Source organism: Nannospalax galili, unplaced genomic scaffold (assembly GCF_000622305.1).
Source record: "Nannospalax galili isolate Female #2095 unplaced genomic scaffold, S.galili_v1.0 scaffold1311, whole genome shotgun sequence".
NCBI classification, from domain to species: Eukaryota; Metazoa; Chordata; class Mammalia; order Rodentia; family Spalacidae; genus Nannospalax; species Nannospalax galili.
The window spans coordinates 14,535-31,987 of record NW_008329527.1 but is presented as its reverse complement, the minus strand read 5'-3'; the positions used below and the strand labels follow the sequence as shown (position 1 = coordinate 31,987).

Below are 17,453 nucleotides of genomic sequence, written 5' to 3'. Positions count from 1 at the left end.
CCCTTTAATCTTTGGTTATACTTCCCTTTTGGGTGTTTAAGGACATACAATTGGACCAGATAAACTGATTCGTTTTTACTCTTGAGGTCGTTAGAGGATATGTTCCTCAGGGGTCCTATGGGTTTGGGAGGAGCCCCTGGCTCCTCTCTTTTACCAGTTCCATCTATGTGAAGATAAGTCAAAGGTCCTGCTTGACCATTGTTGGCCATTTTTAATGACAATTTATTCAATGTACATTTTAAAGCATTATGTAATTTTTAAATTCAAGATTTCAAACTAAACTTTTTTGCACTTACTATATAAACGAAACAATTCAATGAATCAAGTTTCTACCCCAAACATTTTAGTGTTTTCGATAAATGTTTGAAAGAAAGGTATTGTTATGGAAAGAGAAAACATTTAAGAACACTGCATAAATAGCTTGGGTGAGGGGAAAAGTGGGCCAGACCACCGCAGTAGGTTGTCTGAGGAAGGGGTAGGAGAGAGAGGGAGGGAGAAGAAATTAAAAGTAGCATTAAAGATTAAGTTTAATTAAAAAAATCACAGAAAGGCCTATTTTGGAAGAACATTAATTTGATCAGTTTACTATGAAGTAAATTCTAGGGGTGGTAGGGATGATCAAGGCAGTGAGCGCAGTCAGTATGGGGTTTTCTAGAAAGAAGTGAGGGAAGGTCTCCTAGCATCCTAAGGGGCTCCGAAGGTATCTGGGCGATACCCTCTCATCCTCATTTGCATCACAGAGCAAGGGAATAAAATGACCCTACATGCTCTCAGGGTTAGTGAGAAGATGGAAAATCCACTTACCAAAACCACCACCCCAGCTCCCTTCACCATCTCAGCCCCTAACTACAATGGAAGCAAAGAAACCCTCTTATTTGCTTGGAGGCCTGTCATGGTTTCTTCAGAAAACCTCACTATGTAAAAGTAGATGGTCCTCAACTTACGACTGCTCAAATTACACATTTAAAACTTTACAATGATACAAAGGTAAAATGCATTGAGTGGAAGCTGTACTTTGAATCTGGATTTCTTCATGGGCTATGTGGTCCTATCCCCTCTCACGATGCTGGAGACTGGGAGGCAGCCACAGCTTACAGCCACAGAGTCACAAGGAGACAATTATGAGCCTACCCTGCACAAAATCATGAACTCACTTTAAATATTGAGGGTATTTTTGTGTGAAAAAAAAACTGTGCAGTTAAAAAAAAATATTTTATTATTTTTATTTTATGTGTATGAGTGTATTGCCTGCCTGTGTGTAAGTGCACCTGTGTTGTGCAATGCCTGCAGAGGTCAGGAGAAGGAGTCGGATTCCCCCGGAACTGGAGTTACAGATAGATGGTTGTTAGCCACCATGTGGGTGCCAGGAATTGAACCCCGGTCCTCTGCAAGAGCAGTCAGTGCTCTTAATCGCTGAGCCACCTCTCCAGTCCCTCAACTGTGCAGTTTTAAAAATATATTTATTATTTTTATTTTATGTGCATGAGTGTATTGCCTGTATGTGTATAAGTGCATCCGTGTCATGCAATATCTGAGGAAGTCAGAAGAGGGTGTCGGATCCCCTGGAACTGTAGTTACAGAGGTTTGTTAGCTGCCATGTGTGTGCAGGGAACTGAACCCAGGTCCTCTGCAGAAGCAGCCAGTGCTCTTAACTGCAGAGCCATCTCTCCAGCCCTAACTGTGCAGTTCTTGGACTTTGTTCATGACATTTTGTCATAACATGTTATGATACTGAACATGCCTGCAAGTCTACTTTGTGCTGCATTGCCAGTGTTTTTGGATAGAGGAATTTAACAAATTCCATTAGATATTTAGCACTTTACAACATAGACTTTGTGTTGGATGATTCTGCCTAAGTATAAACTAATGTAAGTTTCTAAGCACTTTTAAGGGAGGCCAAGCTGGGCCACAGATGTGGGTAAGTAGCAGAGACTATTAACATACACAAAGTTCCAGGGTCAAGTCCTAGCTCCAAAAAGAACTCAAAATAGCAAAATATAGAAAAAGGGAGGCTAGGTTACTAGGTACATTAATTATATTTTCAAAATCATAACACTTTCAACTTACGCTGGGTTTATTGGGGTGCAACCCCATCCTAAGTCAAGGAGTGTCTTCTAGAGAACTTTTCCATATCCCATTGGGGTGTGCATGTGTATGACATCATTAGGCTTGATATCCAAACCAAATTTTTGGTAGGGATCCATCCTCTGTGGGGCTATGATACCACGGAAGCAGAGATATGACAGTTTCTACCTCTGTGGGACAAGATGGGAAGGCTGGTTTTGCACAGCAGTGTTGGCTTCTACTGGGCTGTCATTAGGGCTTTAACAGGCCAAGGAGGCTGTGATGATCTTCAATATGAACAGCTGCCTATCCTACGATTTCTCTCTCTGCCTAAAACCCACAGACAAAGAAATAGCACCTAATGATATTTCCACTGCCAGAAACCCTCCTGTACAGCTGCCTCATGGACTGGACACCTGATTCCAGCTGGGATGAAAACTGCTCTATTCTTGAGCTTTTCACACGAGAGTAACAGAAGCTAGTGTTTCCCTGTGGAAGGTAGCTGCAGGAGGCAAGTCTGAATGCAGTCTGAGGGGTTTTTCTATCCTTGTAGGAAAAGCTATCAGTAATGAGATAGTAGGTCAAGAGAGTGAGCAGAGGTGAGAGACAGAGTTGTTCTGGTAGTGATAGAAAATGTGGATTCTCCTGTCCTGAGGCGGCAGCCAAATCACATAGTCTCATTTTTAGGAGTTTCAGTTAGCTTTCTAGCATTTACAATCAAACAATTACAACAGACAGTACTAATAACATTCTGTACTTAGTGTCAATTTTCTTATGCTATTAATGATGGTATACTTGTTATAGAGAATGTCTCTGTACATGGAGATGACTGCTAAAGTATTCTGACTCAAACATCATGAGGCCTGTTGCTTTCAGATGATTTGAAAAACAAAGGTCTGGAAAGATGGTGTCCCAGTTGGCAAAGTGCTTGCTGTGCAAACATGAGTCTGGATCCCCAACATAGAAAGTTGGGCCTTAATGGTAGGAGCCTGTAATCTCAGCACTGAGGAGGTGGAGACAGGAAGATCCCTAGGGCCAGCCAGTTTAGCTGAATCACTGAGCTCCAGGTTCACAGACGGAGTCCTTGTCTGAAAAAGGTGGAAGGGCCAGTGGAAGGGCTCTGCAGGTAAAGGCATTTACTGCCAAGTCTGACAACCCAAGTTTTATCCCCAGGACACAGGGTGGAAGGATAGAACCAAGTCCTGCAAACTGTCCTCTGATTTCCACACATGCATACACAAGACAGATAAATAAAATTTTAATAAAAGGTGGAGAGCAATTGAGGAAGACATCTGATATTGACTTCTGGCCCCTCATGTATGTATACACATGTGTACATGCACCCCCACAAAAATATGTACACGAATATATACATACAAACATGAAATATGGCAAAAATATTACAATTGCTAAACTTGTTCAGTGTATGATCATCATTTGTTCCACTTTTTTGTATGTATGTATGTATGTATGTATGTATGTATGTATGTATGTATGTAAGATCTAGTTAATTTTTGTTCAGAGCTTTAGAAAGATCATTAAAGGGTCTGAAGCATTCCACAGATGTACTGGGCATGTAAAAACTTTATCATGAAACAACAGGAAACCATTAAAGGACTTTTTTGAGTGGGAGATAAAGTAAGATATCAACATTAAAATACTTAATGGCTGGGGCTGAAGAGATGGCTCAGTGGTTAAGAGCACTGACTGCTCTTGCAGAGGACTCAGGTTTGAGTCCCAACATCCACATGGTGGCTATGAACTGTCCTTAACTCCAGTTCCAGGGGAATCCGAAGCCCTCTTCTGACCTCCACAGCACTGCACGACACAGGTGCACTCACATACATGCAGGCAATACACTCATACACATAAAATAAAAATAATAAATAAAATATTAAAAAAAGAAAATATTTGATGGCATGGATCATAAATCAGAAAATGCTATCCAGGTAGCAATAGTCTTAGTTATGAAGTGATGAGGCCTGAACAAAGAGAAGCTGGGTAAGGAGTAAGGATTACAGAAAAGCAGACAGTAGAAATTGGTAGGATCCCTTCCACTAATGGAATTAACAGGAGAAGACGTAGGAGTGCTCTGAGGAAAAAGGAGGAACCAGAATGCCTCAGAGAGTGAGGAGGCAGGGGAAACACACTAGGATTCAGTCATGTACCAGAGGATGGAAGAGGAAAAGAAAGGTATCTATAGGTAAGGGATGGGTAGAGGATATGGGATACATGTAGAGAGTTGTTTGTTCACCAGGTTGCAGACAGAGAAAGATCTGTGAGGAAGAGTGCCATGCACGCCACAGAATAACAAGCAAAACAAGACTAGTGCCACCCAACAAAACTCAGGTAAGATAGGTTCAGGGTTTGAGAGCTCAGCAGCTCAACAATATTGCCAAGGATACAGGTTCTTTCTCCTTTTCCCATAGACAAAAATGCCCTGGCTTTTGGCCTTACACTAGCACCTCTCATCGATTACACGATGGTTGCCATAGCACCCAACCCATTACATACAATTATCCAGCATACAAAGGGGTGCTTCTTGTGTCTTCTTTAACTGTGTGTTTGGTGGGGGAGGGGGAATCCTTCCAGAACTTCCTTAGTAGACCTGCCCACATATTATTAGCTAGGCTGGGTCACATCTGCCTGTAAACTGAGCCCAAATGAGAATGGGATTGTTACAATGGACTTAAACAGGATTTGCTCCTGAGCTAGGGACAGTCACTTTTCCTAAGGGTTGAATAAATGCAAAGAATTCGAGATGTATTAACAAGAACAAAAGTGGGGAGTGATGCTCACAGGTAAGGGGCATGACAAGGAGCCATTCTAGAACATAGTATTCTAATCTCATTTTTCCACTTAATACTCATTTAAGAAAAAGCAGGAATGTTGGGAGGTAGAAAGAAATGAGGTCAATGCAGGAAGAATGTCAATCAACTAACAAGTTTTAGGTTTCTAAGTTATAAACAAAAACATGCAACTTTGAATAAAGATGAAACTAATATCCAATTTCCTTTAGGGGGCTACTTCCTGAAAACACTTGAGTGCTTTTCGGTAGTGAAAATGTATTTCAGTTTCTTCATTGTGAAACTATTTTCCAGTCTCATAAGAACCTGGGTTCACAGAATATGGCGGCACACACCCTTAATTCCAGCACTTAGGAGGCAGAGGTAGGCAGATCTCTGTGAGATGGAGGCCAGCCTGGTCTATACAGGTGAGTTCCAGCCCAGCTGGGGCTGCAAGGAGATCCTATCGCAAAAAAAAAAAAAAAAAAAAAAAAAAAAGAAAAAAAGTATTTTAGGGATGGGACTCTTGGTGGGCCCAGTGGATGAAACCACACTGAAGGACATTTCAGGACATAAATCAGACTCTATAGCTCATAATATATATATGTATATATATATATACATATATATATATGTATATATATATATACATATATATGTATATATATGCATGCACACACATCAAATTGGGTGGGGGCAGTGAAGAGAGATGCAGATAGGAGAGGGGACTCTAAATACTATCAAACTATATACTGTATGAAAATCTAAAAATAAATAAAAAGGAACCCAGGCTTTAAATTTGCTAAGCAAATTATTTGAAACATAGGCCCTTCTACTATTGTTCTAGAGGCGAGAGCACTCAATTCAGGAATCTCAATGTCTACATCCATAGAGTGGCCCTGTGACGCCAACTAGGTGAGACAAAATTACAGTCCCCAGAATTCCTTTCCAGTACACTTCTGGTAGTTAAGTTGTAAGTGAGTCTCTCTTGAGAGCTGAAGGTGAGAGAAAGGCAGTTACTGGGTAGCATACATACACCTTCTTCAACTGGCTGAAACAGTAATTTAAGTGCTGTTGATTTTGCAGATATAATTAAACTCCTTATCAGTTGCCTTAAGCTAACAGAAAAGGAGATTATTCTAGGTGGTCCTATGAATCACTTGGAAGCCCTTTCAAAGATAGTTTAGGGCTTTTTTGGGCTAAGAGGCTCCCAAACAGACGCAAATGGACATGGAACTCTTCTGACTGGCTCAGTATCTTCTGCCTCTATGGAAAGGTTCAGTGACATACCTCAAAGTTTCAGCTACTCATTATCTTCCTTCCAAGTTCTCCTGTGTATACTCTGAGAATGCTTAAGCACTTACCACTCCATATAAACCAAGCCCTCATAAGTCCATGCATACATAAACACATACTCAGGCACTCACATTAAAATCTGCAGCAGGTTCTGCTTTTCCAAATGAATTCTAATATGTTTCACATCTGTCCATAAGGAGCTACCTTCTGCAAATCACCTCTATCTTTTGTGAAGTAAAACACACTCCATTTAGTGTTCTTAGACTGGGTGCAGGTATGTTTTAAATAGGGTAAAACAATGTCTTAGTTCACTTAGGATACTGACACAAAATACCATACACGGGTGGGTTATAACAGTAATGTGTTCCTCATAGTTCTAGCACTGGGGAATCTGAGCATAGGGTGCCATTCCGTTTTCCATCTGGTGGGGCTCTCTTTGTGGTTCACAGATGGTGCCTTCTTGCTATACTCACCTGGTACACAGGGCAAGGCAGTTCTAAGATCATCCCACTTGTGAGGGCTCTGTCTACCTTCATGGCCTCCTCACCAAGGCTCTACTTCCCAATACTATCATATTCCAGGTAAGGTTTCAACATATGAACAGAGGTAGGGGGCCCAAACACCATACCACAGCAAACAGCCTTCCTTTTTGTTTGTTGCCCCATTTTTGGAGCAGCATAAGAGTGTATGGCTTTAGGGACTAGCACAGGAAGGGACTGACCCTTGTCTGTACTCTGCTGGAGTTCATTAATCCTTTCATGTATCTTCAGCAAATCTTACCAAGTTTCTCTTAGCTTATGAGTTTTCAGTTTCTCTATAACCAGCATTAGTCTCAATAAGAAATCCCATCTGCTTCCTTTCCAGTCAGAGACTGATTTTATTATTCCCACCAGTTGCCTCTAGTTCACCACACCAAATTATTCTTTAGCTTAAAAGGGTAACATTAATATTCTGCATGTCTTTTTTTTTTTTTTTTTAAAGACAGGGTCTCATTATGTAGCTCTGCCTGCCTCTGCCTCCAAGTACTGGGACTAAAGGCATGTGCCATGATGCCTGGCTCATATGCATGTCTTTTCATTAAAACTCTCTTGTGGGAACAGTTGTGGGGGTATGTATAAATAAATATATATAAATCACTAGTTTCAGCACTGATCACAAAACATGCAAGCAATTAAAAGCAATTTTTTTGACAAGTCACCCATATAACTTGATGTTCTTTAATATCACAAAATAAAGCAACAGAAAATTCACAGTATATTAAGTTTAAAAAGCAAGTTATAAAATAGTATGTTAAGAACATGATTATGCTTTTGTGACTTAATAAATATAAATATATAGGAGCTGTTAAATGACAACAGTCCAAATTTAATGTTTCTAGGTAATTAGACTATCAGCAACTTTTCACTTTCTTCCCCTGAGAAGTACTTTGTTTTTAAGTTACTACGGTGAACATGTACTGCTTAGTATAATAAACAAAATCTCAGTAAGTTTTGTGGTGGTGATTATCAACCTGTGGCCTAGCAAGTCTTTACTAGTTCTTAAGGATTCACATATGGACTTTGAGGGGAATGTTTATAAAATGCTTGAACCTACATGTTCACTACACTGGCCTTTTGGCTCTCCAGAAGAGGGCCTTGGTTTATACCCCAGCCTGGTCTTGAACTTTTGATTCTCCTGCCTCAACCTCCTGAATATACTATGCGCAACTGTATGTTTTAGTGAACAGTAAGCAAAAGGGTTCAAAGTACTTATCCATTCCCAAAGAAATGCATGATTAAAATAGGAAACATTCCCTAAACAGATTAAAATCATCAGTTCAGAACCTTGCTTAACCTTATTCTAATTTTTCCTATTTTGGAGGTGGGGCATTCAAAGAACTGAGGAACAAATAATTTGGGATAGAAATTTTTGGTCTCAGTTCAGGTATTTGAAAATTTCTCTATCTCAAAATGAAATTTAGAAAACTCCCTCAATAAACAAATGAAGGGCTGGGGCAATGGCTTAGTTGGTACAGTATTTGCCACCCAGGTATAGGGGACTTGAGTTTGGATCCCAAATGCTATGTTAAAAAGCCAGGTATGACAGCTCATCTCTGTAATCCCAGCACCAGGGAAGAGACAAGCAGATCCCAGGAACTTGCAGGCCAGCCACTCTAGCTGAATCGGTAAACTCCAGGTTTAGTGAGACCCTGTCAATAATAAGGTCAAAAAATGAGGGAGGAAGAAGATACCTGACTTCGACCTCTGGCCTTTCTACATATAGGCACATGCACCTGCAAGCATCTATGTGCACACATACATGAACACACACAAATATACACTCAGACCAACCAACCAACCAAACAGAAAGCTCAAACCAAACAATAAATAAAGCAAAAACTAGAAATAATTTTTGAGAGACTATTTCAAGACTAGTCACTGCTAACTTTTTCAAATTGGAATTTTCAGTGTTTTAAAGACTTAGTATCATGAATTGATCTCTATCCCCCACCCCCCCACAAGTCTGTGGAATATCATAAACCACTCAATGCCACAGTCTATGCATGGAGTTCATCAATCTCCATTCTTATCCACTCTGAGATCATACTCAAAGATAATTTTAGAGAAAGAAAAACCTTTACTTAAAAAAATTAATCATATTGATAAACATTAAATATATGCCCTGTTCCACTAAATATTTTCCATTTAATGAGACTGATATATTTCTGTAATTGGATTAATATCTGTATTTTTTGCAATATTAACATTGTGCCTGTCTTAGTCCATTTTGTGCTGCTGTTAACAGAATATCACAGGCTGTAAAATCGGAATAGAAATTTAGGACCTGAGATATAATCTGTGGTAAAGCATTTGCTTAGCATGAACAGGCCTTGGGTTTGATCTCCAGTAATTCACACTCACACATCCTTTCAGTTATGCAGACTGAGGGGTCACGATCAAGGTGCTGATATCTGATTTAATAGGGGAGAAGGCATGACATTTGGGAGACTTAACTACCCTTGAGAGAGCAGCATTAATCCACTCACAAAGGCAGAGCCCTTGTGATAGAATTGCCTCATAAAGATACTACCTCTTCTGAATTTTATTGAAAATAAAGACCCCAGAAGTATTTAAACCTTTCACAGAACAATACAGTCATTTATTTCCTATCTGAACATTATGGTCTTTAAAACAAAATACCACAGAAGTCAATTTTACTTACATAATGACTATTCCAAATACTGGCTCCATCTAGAAGTGCACAACCAAGTGCACACACTTTTCTGCACTCCTACCCCAAATACACAATTCTGGAAAAATACCATCATCTGGAAGATCTGTCAGCAAGTGTCTTTTAATTCTTGAGTTAACTGCCCAACCATGGTTGGAAAAGATAAATAACGTATTTGATTTCTACATCTGATATGAACAAGTTACTTAAACTTACTGTGCTTATTATAGTAAAAATTGCTAAATAAAACTTTGATAGCAATAAATATTATAATTTTGATTTGTTTAGTCAGAGTAGATATAAAAACACTGATACAATCAAAATCAGAGGAGATGGCCATGAAGCAAGTAGTGGAAAGAGCACTGTGACAATGGAAAGTGGGTCAGACCCTTTGTTTGACTCAGTAATGTTTAAAAAATATTTATTTATTTATCTTTATGGATGTATGTGCCTGTGTGCTTTTACATGCACCACGTACATTCAGGTGCTCATGGAGGCTAGAGGGAGCAGTAAGCACTCTTAACCACTGAGCTATCTCTCCAGACCCTGACTCACTAATTTTGCCCCTAGAAATCAAGTTGAAGTTAACAGTCTAGTATCTACCTGTTTATCAATCTCAAAATTTTAAATGCAAACTTTCACCTCTATGCATAGACACAATAGCAACAGTATAAAAATAGAAAGAAATTATATCCCCAAGAATAGAAGAATAATTAAACCCATAAGAATACCGTGCAGCATACAAAATTTCATTTAGGATAGGTTTGTAACATAGAGAATTACTTACAGTCTATTAATGAGGAGAAATAAAGATAAAATTGCACAGTCTGATCACATCTGAGTCAAACATACTACCAAAGGCACATACCAAACTTTAAACTATGCACCTTCCTACTACAGACTACTCAGTGGCATACATACAGCTTCCTCACATTCCTTTGAAAATTCTTCTGGCATAGGAAACAAGGTAAGATGCTGTCTACCTGTGATGGGCTGGAGCCCAACAGGACAAACACTTGTTTTCCCTTGCGTATCAGAGAAGTGTGAAACCTGAATCCCAAATTAGAAGATGAGCCAGAGTGTGGTCTAAGGAAACACCTCGGCTCTGGGCCCAGTCTATCTGGCATTTGCTTTTGTCTTCCACTTTGGATTGGTGATAGTACTATTTGGTGTTGTACTGAACTTGTGTTTCAAAAGCGTATGTATCAAGCACATGTATTCACAAGAACAATTTCAAACAACAGAAATGAAGTGCTTATCAGAAAAGGCTTTAGGTTTTATGCCATTTCAAAGCTAAGATCCTCTGAACCAGGGGGTGCATTATTCAAACTTTGAAAGTTACTATTATGTTGAACTCCTAATAGATTCTTATTTCCTAGTTTCAAAATGGCTTCAATATCATTTGCTTTTTTCATGATTTGACCATGCAGCTTTCTCACATAGCTAATGTAGGCAAAAGATAAGAGAAATGCATAGACGATAGTCCTAGGTTTAATGGGAAAACACAGTCCCTATTTTAAACTTACTGTTCATGGAAATCCAGCATTGGCGGTTCAAATCGTATGGGCCGGCAATTACCCCGGTACAGAGATATACTGTAAATAAAAAGAAAAAGGATATAAGAAGCAATTCTTTAATTTTCTAAATTGTAGTCAGACACCTGACTTTTGTCATGAGAAAGCATTTTATGAAAAGTAGAATCTGGGGCTGGGGTGATAGCTCAGTCAATAAAGTGCTTGCCTTATAAGCATGAGGACCCTGAGCTAGATTCCCCAGAACCCATGAAAAAAAGCTGGGTGTGATAGTACACACTTGTAATTCCAGTGCAGAAGAGGCAGAGAACGGCGGAGCCCTGGAGCTCTCTGGCCAGCCAGTTTACATTACTCAGTGAATCAGGTCAATGAGAGATCCTGTCTCAGAAAACAAGGTGGAAGGTACCTGAGGAACGGCAGCCAAGGTTGTCCGCGGGTCTCCAAATGCACAAGCATACACATGCATGAGCACCAGCACACACATGTGCACCTGCGAACACACAAACATGCATATATACACACACACAAACAGTGCAATCTAGTGTTCTTCTGGGAATGTGCAGTGCATTTTTTTAAATTAAAAGAAAACAATAAATGTGTTTTAATAAATGAAGACCTAGGTGTGGTGGCGCATGCCTATAATTTCAGCACTTGGAAGGAGAGTAAGGGAATTGTGATTTCAAATTCAGTCTAGGCTACCTAGTAAAATCCTACTTCAAACAAACAAATGAAGGAAGAAAAGGGGAAACTTTTTTATATGTATGAGTGTTTTGCCTGCATGTATGTTAAGTGCACCATGTATATGCAATGCCAGTGGAGGCCTGAAGAGGGCACTGGACTCCCTGGACTGATGGGTGTTAGTGGTCATATAAGTGCTGGGAACTGAACCTAGTGCTGGGAACTGAGCAGCCAGTGCTCTTAATTGCTGAGCCAACTCTTTAGCCCCAGGAATTTTTTTTTTTTATTCAAAGGAATGGGAAAATAGAAATCGCTCCCTAGACCAAACATTGGAATTTATTTGAATGATATAATTGGTAACAATATAGTTTAATATGCTCTTAGATTTTTGAGAGCGCATAATAAGTAGTTAATACAATTTCATATATTTGACACAACATACAGAGACAAAAATTACAAGTACAATGCAATTCAGTGGCAAAGTATGAAATAAAAATGAATTTGGGAATAGGAATTGCTAAGAATTGGAACATGTATTTAATAAGAGTTGGGAACACATTGATATATGATGTTCTAGTCTAAATATCTGAGGACAGTTTCTATTTGATTTGATATGCTATGATATCATTTAGATCTAGGAAATACATTAGAAATGGTGGCGTAACTTGAACTTAAAGTAGTAAACTCCAAAAATAGTTTGAGTGCTACCAATTTAGAGTATTTTGTGCTGCTTGATAACCACCCCCTACATATGTATGTTGAACAGAAATGACACAAACAGAAAACAGCACACATAAGATTATACTGTACTAAAGTACAAAATTACAGATATTAGAACAAGAAGGTAGTTCTCTGCAGGGCAGTGGCCAGAGATAGCTGCTTTCTGTCCTTCTTGGACACGAAAGAATGACAGCACTCTCTGGCTCCTTTAAAATAAGAGAAGCTGTTCAGCTCATGTGTTTTAGCAGTGTCAAAAATCAAACTAATCTAAAACCTAACAAAATAAGGAAAAAGAAAATGTAATAACCTAGAGTCATTACCTAAGTCATTAATTCACACACATCAGTATCTGTGTTCAATGCTAGAGGTATAAAGGAAATTAAGATAAAGTTTTTCCTCTCCTAGAACCAAGATTATGTTCTTTAAGTTGCAAATGAGTAATTCTAATGTGGCCAGGCAGGGTGGAAAAGCACACATCCCATTCATTCAACACAAGGGGCTAGCTGCCCATAAAGACAAATCAAGCATACTGGGTGAAAACAGGGAAAGACTGAGGAGGGGTACAGGCACCAAAAGCTGAATGATAGAGAGCCAGGACAGAAGGTAGGAATGTATTTGGAAAGCTAAAGAAGAGAAAGGTGGAAAGGACTGAGTGCAGGGAAGGAGAGAGAAAGCCGAGTCTAAATAGGAGTGTGGGCATGATTCTAAATAAAAGAAGCAGTCTGTACAGTTATGGCAGTTTGAATGTGAACCATGCCCCAGAGGATCACTTCGTCCCCAGCTAGTGGCGTTGATTGGGAAGGTTATGGAACCTTGAAGTTCTGTAGCCTGGCACCACTTCCTGTTCACACACTGCTTTCTGACTGTTGATGCAATGGGACCAGCTGCCTTTTACTCCTGCCACCACGCCTTCTCTGCCATGATGGATTATATTCCCTCCAACTGTAAACCAAAATAAACTCTTCCTCCCTTAAGCAGCTTCTTGTCAGGTATTTTGTCACAACAAAGAAGTAATATGATTTGACATATTTTAAAAGACTACTGTGTGAAGAACAGACTGCAGTTGCCCAGGAGTGGAAGCCAGAGAAGTACTCTAGGAGTCCAGGCAAAAGTGACAATAGCAGCAGTTTTCTGAATGTATTTTGAAGTTAGAGCTAAAAGGTCAGGCTGATGAACTGATTTTAGACTGTGAGAGGAAAAAAAGAGGAATCACAGATGACATAAAGACTATAACAGCTATGGCATGAAAGGAGGGCTAGAAGAAGAAAGGGCTGGATGGGAAGATGTTTCAGAGCCTTGTTTCAGAGATTTACATAAGAGGTTGTTATATAAGTAGCTGGGTGTAGCTGGCTATCACTTACACAGAGAAAATTACTTTCAGGTATTGATCCTAGTACAGTAACCTTGGATGAATTGATTCTAGTAGTTTCTCTAGATTCTCTTAAGATTTTCCAGTGGTGGCCAAAACTCTGGATGATCACTGTAGACAAACCAGTAAGCAACAATTCCACTTCCTTTAAAATCCTTAGATGTTAGATTTTTATGCCTTGTGCTAAGGCCTCCTGTAAAATACTCAACAGAAGCAGTATCCAGCAACTGTTAATGATATTTACAGAATATAAGAGAAAACAATGCATAAAAGATGAGTCTTTCATAAATGCATATTTTCAAAACAACAGCAGAACTACATCTAAGGAATAATTTAATATTTAATTGAGTCAACCCAAGCTGACACAAGTATTATCTTGCTTTAAAAAAACCAAAAAACTTCCCTGGCCTGCACAGCCTCCCATGTCCTGGTCCCAGCACCTTCCCTGGGTTAAGTCCAGAGTGCCCAGCGGGCCTTGATTCCCCCACCCTCTTTCACTCTCCCAGCTCCCCCCGCTGAGTCTCTCCTCCTAGGCTGGGTACAAGCCCATTTCTTGTTTTGGCACCCCAGACACCGGGGCTAAACTCTTGACCCACAGCCACCAATGCTTCCTGATCCTTTGCATTGGGACCAACCCATTTCCTCCCTGCGGCCTCCAGGAACCCTCTAGGCCTGATCCCGCCCTCACCTCCCTTTACTTCCCAGGGTGGCACAGCCACCAGCTTCCTGAGACCAGCATCTATCCTGGGCCCTTCCCCCAGGCCAGCCCAGTCCTGAAATTCTTGAGGGCAGCATCTTTGCTGGAGGGACCCATACTTAGGAGAAAGCCTGATAATCATCTAAGCCTCATCTCACTTGGGCCTCTGTGGGAACTCCTGAAGACAAAAGCAATTAGGCCACTCCAATATAAAATCAGAAGAGAGAACCTGAAGCCTAGACCAACCAGCTTTTTATGCCCAACAAGTAAACCACGAAGGCACATAAAGTTTACAAAAGCAGATCTAAACTCAACAAAGGAAGGCTTGAGTCTCACACAAGATCAGAAACTACGAAGGAAATTCACATGTCAAAGTCACAAAGAAAAAACAATAACATGAAAAACTAAAATAATATATCCCCACCAAGTACCAATAGTCCTCTAAAGGAGTACAATGAGAACTCCCAAGAGAAAACACAGGACATGGAACTCAAAAGAACAATTATAAACACGATAAAAGAATTCAGTGAATTTAAAGAAATGCACGTAGGATGAATGAAATGGAAAACAGAATATCAAGACTCGAAGATAAAGTAGACGAATCAGACCACTCAAGCAAAGATTATAAAAAAATTTTAAAAAACCCAAGGAGGGAATATGCAAGAACTGTGTGACACCATAAAAAAACCAAACTTACTAATCATAGGCATACAGGAAGGAGAAGAATCTCAAGATAATGGTATGGAACCAGGTATTCAACAGGATTGTAGAAGAAAATTTCCCAAAATTAAAAAAAGATATGCCCATACAAATACAAGAAGCATATAGAACACCAAATAGACGGGACCAGAAAAGAAACTCTCCATGGCACATCATAGTAAAAACACTAAGCGTTCAGAACAAAGAGACAATACTGAAAGTTGCAAAAGAAAAACAAATCACATATAAAGTAAAACCCATCAGGATTATAAAGGTGACTTTTCAGTATAAACTTAGAGCCTGGACCAAAGTATTCCCAGCTCTAAATGACCACAGATGCCAACCCAGATTACTTTACCCAGCCAAAATGTCTATTATAGTTGAAGGGGAAAGAAAAATCTTCCATGACATAAATAGGCTGAAAGAATTCATGTCCACAAAACTAGCCCTTCAGAGAGTTCTTGAAGCAATACAAAGAGCTGAAGAAAGGAACGACTATACACAAGGGGTGACGGAAAGAATTCAATGAAGTTATAACTGGAAATGCACAGCTATATCAAGAACGTGAACAGAAATAAAAATGACAGGATTCAATACACATCTTTCATTAATAACTTTAAATACTGAACTCCCCAGTCAAAAGACACAGACATTTTGAATGGATTATGATACATATTTCTTGCTGTTTGCAAGAAACCCATCTCACTTTCCAGGACAGGCACTACCTTAAGGTGAAAGGATAGAAAAGAACATTCTAAGCAAATGGTACTAAGAAACAAGCAAGGGTTGCAATTCTATACCTGGCAAAATAGACTTCCAACTAAAACTAATCAGAAGAGATAAAGAGGGTCACTTCACACTGATCAAAGGAACAATAAACCAAGAAGATATTACAATCATGAACATATATTCACCAAACTCTGGTGCACCTAACTTCATATAAACAGTACTACAGGACTACAGTACTACAGATTAATCCCAACTCATTAATACTAGGGGACTTCAATACCCCATTGTCACCATTAGAGAGGTCAACAGGACAGAGAATAAACAGAGAGACATCTGAATTAAACAATACCATATATCAAATGGACCTAACAGACATCTACTGAATATTCCACCCAAGCACCAAAGAATATACTTTGTATTCAGTGTGCCATGGAACCTTCTCCAAAATCAACAATCTACTGCGGCACAAAACAAACCTCAACAAATACAAAAAGATTGAAATAATTCCATGCATTCTATCAGACCACAATGCAATAACGCTTAAAATCAACACCGGAAGAATCCCCAATAACCACATGAACACATGATGATTAAACAACACACCCCTGAATGGGTCAATGGGTCAAAAGAGAAATTAAGAAAGAAATAAAAGTATTCCTTGAACTAAATGAAAGGGACAATACAACACAACAAAACCTCTGGGACACGCTGAAAGCGGTCTTTAGAGGGAAGTTTATACTCTAAGTGCCTACATCAAAAAATCAGAAAGAACACAAATAAATGACTTAACATTGCAACTCAACACACTTAAAAAGCAACAGCAAATGAAACCCAAACCCAGAAGACAAGAAGAAGTAACAAAAAAATCAGAGCAGAAATTAATGAAATAGAAACAAAGAAAAAAATACAAAAGAATCAAGGAACCCAAGAGCTGATTCTTTGAGAAGATAAACAAGATAGACTGCTAGCTCAGTTAACCAAAAGAAAGAAAGAGCACCTCTAAATCAACAAAATCAGAGATGAAAGGGGAAATGTCACAAGAGACACCAAAGAGATCCAGAACATTATAAAGACTTACATGCTACTAAATTTGAAGACCTAAAAGAAATTCACAGGTACCTAAAAGCATGGGAACCACCAAAGCTAAACCAAGAAGAGATTAAGAGCTTAAACAGACCCATAACACATAAGGAAATTGAAACAGTAATACAAAACCTCCCAACTAAAAAAAGCCCAGGACCAGATGGATTTAGAGCAGAATTCTACCAGACATTTAAAGATGATCTACATCAAATACTACTTAAGTTATTTGAAAGGATAGAAATGGAGGGAAGACTTCCAAATTCATTTTATGAAGCCAGCATCACTCTCATACCAAAGCTGGTAAAGATACAACCAAAAAAGAAAACTATAGACCCATGTCCTTAATGAACATAGATGCAAAAATTCTCAATAAAATTCTTGCAAACCGCATACAGACACACATCAAAAGGATCATCCACCATGATCAAGCTGGCTTTATTCCAGAGATGCAGGGATGGTTCAATATACGTAAGTCAATAAATGTCATAAATCACATAAATGGGCTCAACGACAAGAACCACATGGTCATTTCAATAGATGCAGAGAAGGCCTTTGACAAAATTCAACATGCATTTATGTTCAAAGTCCTA

The 17,453-nt window shown here is 39.2% G+C and overlaps 1 protein-coding gene across 1 annotated transcript in view; it reads right to left on the bottom strand.

Annotated features, from left to right (window-relative positions):
• Positions 1-17,453, bottom strand: part of Tmem131 (transmembrane protein 131) — a 117,634-nt gene that overhangs the window by 90,342 nt on the left and 9,839 nt on the right. Inside the window, exons 2-3 of the mRNA XM_029565927.1 lie at positions 11,295-11,378; positions 10,883-10,951 (exon numbers count right to left, since the gene is read on the bottom strand). Of these exons, the coding sequence (XP_029421787.1) occupies positions 10,883-10,951; positions 11,295-11,350 (125 nt within the window). The 5' untranslated portion in view covers positions 11,351-11,378. The remainder of the gene's footprint in view (positions 1-10,882; positions 10,952-11,294; positions 11,379-17,453) is intronic.